The sequence below is a fragment of the Xenopus tropicalis genome, chromosome 3, assembly GCF_000004195.4.
Source record: "Xenopus tropicalis strain Nigerian chromosome 3, UCB_Xtro_10.0, whole genome shotgun sequence".
NCBI lineage: Eukaryota > Metazoa > Chordata > Amphibia > Anura > Pipidae > Xenopus > Xenopus tropicalis.
The window spans coordinates 95,230,223-95,240,244 of NC_030679.2; the positions used below are offsets into that span (position 1 = coordinate 95,230,223).

The 10,022-nt window shown below is 35.5% G+C and overlaps 1 protein-coding gene across 2 annotated transcripts; it reads right to left on the reverse strand.

Moving 5' to 3' along the window:
* Positions 1–933: 933 nt before the first annotated feature.
* On the reverse strand, positions 934–9,490 carry LOC100496172 (ervatamin-C). Of its 2 annotated transcripts, XM_002938879.3 has the most exons (8): positions 9,441–9,490; positions 8,960–9,071; positions 5,323–5,465; positions 4,160–4,351; positions 3,818–4,000; positions 3,121–3,280; positions 1,685–1,805; positions 934–1,191 (listed from the first exon to the last, which is right to left on the reverse strand). In XM_002938879.3, the coding sequence occupies exons 2-8, from the start codon at positions 9,060–9,062 to the stop codon at positions 1,095–1,097; spliced, it is 999 nt and encodes a 332-aa protein (XP_002938925.2). In that variant the 5' UTR covers positions 9,063–9,071; positions 9,441–9,490; the 3' UTR covers positions 934–1,094. The 2 variants fall into 2 exon arrangements, with proteins under 2 accessions (XP_002938925.2, XP_031755006.1); XM_031899146.1 differs by lacking the exon at positions 8,960–9,071 and having other exon boundaries at positions 9,441–9,467.
* Between the last annotated feature and the right edge of the window lie 532 nt (positions 9,491–10,022).

The window sequence follows — 10,022 nt, forward strand, 5'->3', positions numbered from 1 at the left end:
CGCTACAAAAAATCGCCAGATTTTGCGCAACTTTCGGAATGGCTACGAAAAACTCGCGTTTTTTCGCGCAAATCGTATTGGTAACGAAAACGTCGCGATAATTTCTGAAAAGTCGTAAAGTCGCCGAAAAAAATTGCAAAAAATACGAAAAAGTCGCAAAATGTTCGTTTTCCAATCTGAATTTTTCCAATTCGGATTCGAATTTGTGTCTTAGTAAATCAGCCCCTTAGTATATTATAGAATGGCCAATTCTTAGCAACTTTTTAATTGGTATTGTTTTTGAATGATTTGACTTGTTTTTCTGACCATCTTTCAAATGGGGGTCACTGCCCTGCCAACCAAAAACTGCTCTGTGAATCAATATTGTATTTTTATTGTTACTTTTTAATTCTTACCTTTATATTATATAAATTATCTTCATACTTCAGTCTGTTTTTCAAACCACTGCCTGGTTTGAAGGGTAAATTAAAACTTAGCAACCAGATAGCTGCCAAAATTCCAAAATGGAGAGTTGCTGAGAAAAAAAAGTGCAATAGGAATCAGGGATCTCATACCTGAGTTTTCCCATGATAAACCCTGAGAATTTTTTTCTCATCAAACTGAATCTTGCTGTATGCGTTAAACTTTGGTATTTATTGTTAGATTGATTTTATATCTTCTCTCACAGGGTGGAACAGTAACTTTATCTTGGTTTTTTGTTTTTTTTATATCTTGTTCAGAAATATCTCAGCACAGATATTTCTCTCTACCTCAGGTATAGAGGCCATTTATAGGAATCTTTTCATCAAGAATTATACACATCTCTTACATCCTGTTTAACTCTGTAAGGGATTGTTGCAACAACCTCCAAAGGAAACTGTTAAACCATAAAAGGAAAAAAAATGCACAGAATCAGAATACAATTTTCAGGCACGAAGTGCGCAGTACACCATATCAGTTCCATATACGAATGTTATACTTTATTTAGAAAAGCTTTAGAAATAATTTTAATTAAAGGTTACAACAAAGCTTTGACGCATATTCAGATAAACGGAGGGTTGTTTGTGCTGGCAAAATCATATTAGGCAATATAAGGTGATCTTGCTGATCCCGGCCTAGAAGTCCACAGTAGCTGCTTTTGTTGCTATATCGCACTGATTACTATTCCGCTTCATTCTTATATAGCCATTTTCTCCCCAGTTTTTTCCCCAGCTAGAAGAAACAATAAAAATTGCAATATACATAATATTATTATGTTTTAACCACATAGTTTCTTTTATCCATATAAACTACGTATAATCCTAAATATAACCCCAAAAACTGAATTGTTTTATATGAATATAGATATTATAGTTACAGAGCTGCAGTTTACATTAACATTTGATTCAGCCAGGGAAGAATCAAACAGCAGTGGAGGAGTTAATGGAAGAAGTCAGACATTAAAATTGGGGAATGCCTGGAACCCTCCAGTTGTCATTGAAATAGAACCTGCAGCATCATCACAAATGAAACAGTTATTCCCCCACCCCAAAGATAATGATAGGAAGAACTGTGCAAATGCCACACATACATATTATATTAATACAGGTACAAAGTATGCTGTGGTTCTAGTTTCAAACTAAAGGTAACATCCATGGATACTATAAACCATTGTATTACGATATACAAGGACATTGTGAAATCTCCACCACAATTAATTTTTTACCTATTCTTTATTATCCAGTAATCTTCATCCTCTTCATCTTCATTTTCAGCTGCCTTAGTCCCATATCCTACAATAGTTACTGCATGGTTGACTTCTTCTGCACATTCTCCATCAAATATCCCTGTTATCATTAAACATAAAACAGTGATTGAATATCTTTCTGATGATATATATATATTTATATATATATATATATATATATATATATATATATATATATACTGAATAGCATACACTACAGTGGCATGAAAATAAGACATAGATTAATTTGTCAATAGCAAGGAAAATACATGTAATGCTAAAAGCGGAAATTCCAGTACTATCAATATGACTTGTATGTGAGGACTGTTGAAACTACATGCATTTCAATGTACAATAAGGCACACAGTCACTTATTTAGTCAATTATATGATTTGTAACAAGGTTCAATGTGACAGGATAAAACTGTGAATGAAATAACAGGTATTATATCCATTTAGCTAGAGACTGGGAGTGAAAGTACGACACTGTCCAAGTCCAAGTGAAAGTTACATAGGGAACAGGCACCATAGAATGACTTATGTGAGAGAAGTATACAAGGGACTCTCTTGAAAATATTGTGGGAATCATCTAATCATTACTTTTTCTGCTCTTCTCACCACTCCCATAATTATTCTCCTTTCCCCAAACCTCTTGTTTACTTTCCACTTAGCTCTGCTTCCAATATTATACATCACTTCCACTCTTACTCTACCTTGTCTCCTAAAATCAACTGCATAATTAGCAAGCAATCAGCCAGATTCAATTCGATGAAAAAAAGCTTATCTACTAATTCAATTCCAGATTCCCATGGATCCAGATGCAATTCACTGAGAAAAACATATCTCACTGTAGATCACATGAAAACTATAATGAAGTTTATGGGAAAAACTGGATCTAAATTAGGAGAAACCCTTTCTTTCTCCTGGATTTGAATGAGGCCCAAGTTTTCACATGATAAACCATAAAATAATGATTTCCCATGGAACTGAATCTGGCACAAATTATCAGCAATGTATGTCTGTACCTTTGCCTTTATAAAAGAATGAGGAAGGACAGGAAATTATGGAATAAATGCTCATAGAATAGTTGTGAACAAAAACAGAAAACATATGGCGGGAGCAATGAAAAGTTTAGTCTGCCATGTACCAATGTTTTAATTGCAAAACATCAGTGAAGGTTCAGCTACAAACATGCATTCAGAAAACTGCCAAAACACATTTTTACCCCAGCTTTATTAAAGATATACTTGGTCACCTCACACAATGATAATCTAAAAATGATTGCAAAATGTTTGCACTAACGGTCACTGTAGCTTCTGTAGGACCACAAAAATGTTTTATTATGTGCCACATTTGGCCTAGAGGCAAACTTGTAGTTGTTGGAAATTGGATTTATACAATAGATGTTAAAATTACCTTTTTCGTACATCTGTAATTCTTCAGATACTCCAATAGCAACAGTGATAGGTCCTTCTAGTGCAACAGACATGGCCATGTTTTGTTCTTCAGGTAAAGTGTAGAATTTTGTTACATTTAACATGACGGCTTTATTGGAGTTATATCCACATTCATTTTTCTGCATAATCATAAATATAGAATAAGAGTGAACTATTTAAAAGAAATCAATATATATATATAGTTGTAAGGTACAAAGGACCAAATTCAAATCAATGAGAAAATATAATTTTATGGTTCATCACATAAAAACTTGCAGGGGAGATTCACTTTGAGGATAAAAAACTTTTCTCCTAATTCAGTTCCAGTTTTTTTCTATAGACTTCAATAGAGTTTTCATAGGACAAACAGAAATATACGTTTTACTGACTGAGCATTTGGTTCTATGGGAAAATCTGTAATTTAATTAGCGCATAAGCTTTTCTCATCAAACTGAATCTGGTCCATAGATTTAAATCAACAAGGAAAAACTTTTCTCCTAATTTATTTCCAGTTTAGTACCATAGACTTTAACAGTGTTTTCATGTGGTAAACAGTGAAGTTTTTCTTACTAAATTGCATCTGGCTCTGTGCGAATTGAATTAGGGGATCAGATTTTTTTTTGAGATGAGACAGTTATTATAAAACCATTAAAATGAAGTACTTAAATAAACCGTACCTGTTGTGTGTACTCATAATCTTTTCTTCTCATTATTCCATTTTCAGCTACGTGTTCAAATGCGTCTATTGGCCACCCTCCACAGCAGCCGTCATTTTTCTCATCGCAGTCTACAAACTGCTGCTCGCTGAAGTAAATGACCTTATTCTTCTTAATGCAATAACGGGATTCAAGCACGCTTATCTTTTAAAAGAAACAAAAGGAACAAAAATCAGATAAAAGTGCAATGGATGCCACAAAATACAGAATACAAAAGAAAGTATTTTCAAAGTGATAAAAAGTGGCAAAAATGATCTTCACAAATGCAATAAACAAATAGGCAAAGAAGCAGTTACTTCTTACAGCTGCAAATGCCCAGCATGACCCACACAGTTCTCCTTGGTTTCTCACAGGAGTAACACATTTGGATTTTCTCCAGTCAGCCTCTTTAGGAAGCTCAGTATTTCTGTCATAACTGTAAACTGGAGCACTGGCAAATCTTCCTGATTTTGGAGTTGAACGAAAGCAAGGTCTAGAAACATGATCCTGGGCAGTCTGAAAAAAATCAATTGTTTATTTATGCAAGACATAGTTAATTAGTCATAGTTAATTGAACTGTCCTTTAAGGGGATGTCCTCATTTTACAAAGTCCTACCAGACTGGTAGGACTTTGCAAAAGGTAGACATTCCCTTTAATACATATTTTAGGGTGACACACGCAAAAAGAAAACTGTGGTCACTCAAAAGAATCACTTTGCTGCATTTTAATAACTGTGAGCAAATTAAAACTATATATATTTTTTTTGATAGAACCCATTCCGCACACTACCAGCCCCTGCCTTGATAAAGGTCCTTCATTGGTGGCACTGGAACATTACATTTAATGCATTTTGCAGAAATCAATTTTTGCTCAGACCCAGGTTGCATCATTCCCCACTTGCTTGGCTGTGTCACTGCTATGACAGCATCTGGGTGCATACATACTATATATTTTAAGTGGACCACTTTTGTATAAATTATAAATGTCTTAGGGATATCTAAGAGCATAACCTCTATTTAGCTAAGTTATCAACTTGACCTGAGAAATGAAAGGCCATGTTAATAGCGGGGAATACAGTTCAGCCCTACTACATTCCACCAACCCATCAAACACAGGGTTGAGGCTTAGCACTCTGCATATGTGGTAATAAATGTATAATTTTTGGGACAAGAAGTTATTTTTTCCATGAATGGTAGATTTCAAAATAACCTGTAATACTTGTGCAATACAAATGATGTTTAATGCACTTCACTTTTACAAATTCAGCCTACAATAATGCTGGTAACCCTTTTGCAATGCAAGAAAATGCCAGCAGCATTTTCCAAACACTTTTCTCTTTTTCGATGAATTAACTAAATATATTCTATGGAAGTCTGATAACATTTTTTAACATAATTCTGCTATTCTGTAACATAAAAAGAGGAATTTGAATTATGTCAATTAAATTTGTTCCAATGATGTTTATATCTTTTCTTCAGCTACTTACTTTATCAGCAAATTGGTTCATCTCCAATCTGTATTTTTTGAGCCCTTGATCAGCTAACTGATTATGTTTCTGCACCTTTTCCCAAGAGTCTTCCCAAATTTTACGCCGGAAAAACTCCCTCTCATGACTGATGTATGTTTTTCCTATCATGGAATTAAAAAAAATGTATCTGTTGCATTATCAGATGAACAGATCCACAGTATAAATGTCTTCAAAAAGCTTTGTGTTGTGATCATGGCATTCACACATTCACCTAGAAATTGTTTTTGCACAGTAAAAGAAAATTTAATTCTAAGCAACCTTCCAATATACATTGATTATTTTCAAATTTTTTTTTATTTGTAAATCTAATTACTATTTAACGCAGTATCTGTCCCCCATTTACATAGTAACATAGTAAGTTAGGTTGAAAAAAGACATACGTCCATCACGTTCAAACCCTATATATAACCTGCCTAACTTCTAGTTGATCCAGAGGAAGGCAAAAAACCCCATCTGAAGCCTCTCTAATTTGCTGCAGAGGGGAAAAAATTCCTTCCTGACTCCAAGATGGCAATCGGACCAGTCCCTGGATCAGCTTGTACTAAGAGCTATCTCCCATAACCCTGTATTCCCTCACTTGCTAAGAATCCATCCAGCCCTTCTTAAAGATATGTAATGTATCAGCCAGTACGACTGATTCCACAACTTCACAAATCTCACAGTAAAGAAACATTTCTGAATATTTAAATGGAACCTCCTTTCTTCTAAACGGAGTGGGTGCCCTCGTGTCCGTTGGAAGGACCTACTGGTAAATAAGGCATTAGAGAGGTTATTATATGATCCCCTTATTCCTATATTTAAAAAGGGAGTAAGATCTCAGCCTGGCAATTATAGGCCTGTAAGTTAAGGGATCACATACAAAATTATGTAGTGGAGAATGCCATTATGAGCAGTAATCAGCATGGCTTTATGAAGGACAGGTCATGTCAGACCAATTTAATTGCTTTTTATGATGAGGTGAGTGAGAAGCTGGACAGTGGGGATGCAGTAGATATAATCTATTTGGATTTTGCAAAAGGATTTGATACCGTTCCCCACAAACGACTGCTTTCTAAACTAAGGTCTATTGGTCTTAGTGAAGTCGTTTGCACATGGATTGAAAACTGGCTACAGCATCGGGTACAGAGGGTGGTTGTTAATGGCACATTCTCTACTTGGAGTAAGGTTCTCAGTGGGGTCCCTCAGGGTTCTGTACTGGGTCCACTTTTGTTTAACTTGTTCATAAATGACTTAGGGGAGGGTATTATGAGTAATGTATCAGTGTTTGCAGATGACACAAAACTCTGCAGACCAGTCAATTCTATCCAGGATGTGACATCCCTGCAGCAGGATCTTGACCAACTGGCAATCTGGGCAGCTAAGTGGCAGATGAGATTTAATGTGGATAAATGTAAGGTCATGCACCTGGGATGTAAAAATATGCAAGCCCTGTATACCCTTAATGGGACTGCACTAGGCAAATCCATAATGGAGAAGGACCTTGGAGTCCTTGTAGATAATAAACTTGGCTGTAGCAAGCAATGCCAGGCAGCAGCTGCAAGGGCAAACAAGGTTTTGAGCTGTATTAAAAGGGGTATAGATTCACGGGAGGACGGGGTTATTCTTCCCCTTTACAGAGCGCTGGTAAGGCCCCATCTAGAATATGCTGTTCAGTTTTGGTCTCCAGTGCTCAAACGGGACATTGAGTTAGAGAGGGTCCAGAGAAGGGCAACTAAGCTGGTAAAGGGTATGGAAAGTGTCAGTTATGAAGAAAGGCTGGCCATGTTGGGTCTGTTTACACTTAAGAGGCGCTTAAGAGGTGACATGATAACTATGTATAAATATATAAGGGGATCATATAATAACCTTTCTAATGTTTTATTTACCAGTAGGTCCTTCCAACGAACACGAGGGCACCCACTCCGTTTAGAAGAAGGGGGTTTCTGTTTAAATATTCGGAAAGGATTTTTTACTGTGAGAGCTGTGAAGTTCTGGAATTCCCTCCCCGAATCAGTTGTGCTGGCTGATACATTATATAGCTTTAAGAAGGGGCTGGATGGCTTTTTAGCAAGTGAGGAAATACAGGGGTATGGGAGATAGCTCTTAGTACAAGTTGCCCCAGGGACTGGTCCGATTGCCATCTTGGAGTCAGGAAGGAATTTTTTCCCCTCTGCAGCAAATTAGAGAGGCTTCAGATGGGGTTTTTTGCCTTCCTCTGGATCAACTAGTAGTTAGGCAGGTTATATATAGGCATTATGGTTGAACGTGATGGACGTACGTCTTTTTTCAACCCAACTTACTATGTTACTATGTTATATATTTATACATAGTTATCATGTCACCTCTTAAGCGCCTCTTCTCCAGTGTAAACAGACCCAACTTGGCCAGTCTTTCTTCATAACTGAGACTTTCCATACCCTTTACCAGCTTAGTTGCCCTTCTCTCGACCCTCTCTAATTTACATTCTTTGCAGAAGAACTGAATCCAATATCATTGCTTTAAAGGAGAAGGAAAGTCATTTTGGCATTTTACTGCCAAAGGTTCGGCACATTAGTGCCACCTAGAACAATATACTTATTATGCAGAAAGCATTACCATACCAGAGTAAAGATCCCTAGAAGCTTTCTCCATTTGCTTAAGACAGCAGCTGCCATTTTAAATAGCTTCTTGTTTGCAGTCTAGCCGTTATAGCTCAGATCACACATTCCTAAGGGAGGGGGGAGGGAGTTCTTAGCATTCTTATGTGAAGGGGAGCAGGAGAGAGGAGACAACTGCACAGACTCTGGCCACAGGAATTAAGGATTTTTCTGAGAAAGGAAGTCAGACCCAGACAGCATGTTTACAAAAAAAGAAACAAGACATCCTGTGTTTCTTTTGATAGAGGACTCAGTGCAGCTTTTCTGTGTAATTAATTTTCTGGCTGTAATTACATAGACCTTTCTAATAAAGCTTACTTAGTTTTTACCTTTCCTTCTCCTTTAAGTCAGAACCAGATAACAGAAAGGGAAAACAATCCTGCTTTCAAACCTACACTTATAAATAACATTTCTACACATTTATATAAATGCATTTATAAATAACATTAAAACTACTGAAATACTGAAAACTGTTAATGAACGTATATTAAGAAGTTAAGTTTGATTAATTATGCAAGAACATTTTTTGGGTGCAGGAACCCTTTAAACACCTAATAGGTGCTGTAGAATTTAATGTTACAACTATCACCACTATAAAAATACTACTGGAGGTTTATAAATATATTTCTGTGTGTGTGCTACAGTATATAAATATATGTCTATGAAGATTTTCTTTCATCCAGGTCATGGTATATCTAGTATAAATAAATTTAAAGCAACTGGACTTGTTTAGTAATCATTGAAGACGTTTCACTACTCATCCGAGCAGCTTCTTCAGTTCAACTGACTGGTATGGGAAGTCCTCAGCATATATACTCTTCCACTAATCCAATCACAATGGCACTATGTAACTCTCCAGAAAGGTGACGAAACGTCTTCAATGATTACCAAACAAGTCCAGTTGCTTTAAATTTATTTATACTAGATATATAAATATATTATGCATAGTTAGCTTATACACCATTACAAAAGCTATTTACCATATTTAGACTTCCAAGCATTCCATTCTTGATCAAGAAAATGAGAAGCAGAGGTACATATTACAATTGCGGAAACAAGAAAAAAGAATTTGTCCAGATACATCTTAGAATTCTGTTATATTAAATAAAAAAACATGCATTAGTAATTCTTTTAAAAATAGTTTTTGAAATATGCCCTAGTATTACAATAAATACAATGATTACATGAATAGTTTTTTTTTTTTTTTACCAGAAAAATGTTTAAATAAGTTTAATTGATTTAATGTTATATGACTTGTACTTCTCTGCAAGAAAATACATTAAATATATTAAACAAATAAGCACATTAAAAATAAAAATGTATTTAGAAGAAACTGAAAAGAGTAAAGAATCAGAACAACAGATGAAAATAATAGCAACGATCATTGTAATTATCGGAAGTTGTTTTAGAAAGAAATTAAAGAAACATTCTGCAAATCTAATGCTTTTAGTGATAACTAACCTGATTAGTAAGCTTCCAGTAGGGACCTTAATTCAAATGAACCAGCCCAGCAAACCTTAAGCTATTTATATAATGTTAACCAAAATTGTATGAACTCCCGTAGTCAAATCAGATAAGAGAGCAGTTAAACCATATATATGTGATAAGATTGTCAATAGATCTGAATTTAACTGAAGAGGAACTATCAAGAAGAAGATAAAATGTGTGTCGGTGTTTCGTTTTAACTAAGAAAAACTATTAAAGGGGCAGAATACTTTGTTCAACATGAGTGCAATTAATAGGGCTTGTGCTGAACATACTAATAATCTTGAAAAAGTATCTATGGTTTTTGAGTTAAACATGGTCAATAATGAAACAGAAACTACTCTATGTTTGGTCCTTATGAGGTAGATAATAAGATTACAAATAAATCCCCTGCATAACGGAATCCTGATAAAACAGTTACAGGGAGGTGGATGTATTCTGGTAAACTCTGTGTATCCGCTTCCCTATGCTGCTCAGTGTACCTGCACTGAAATCTACAGTATCCACCTCAGTGTAGGCACACTCAGTGGAGTGGAGTGTAGGTCTATCTGTAAAATG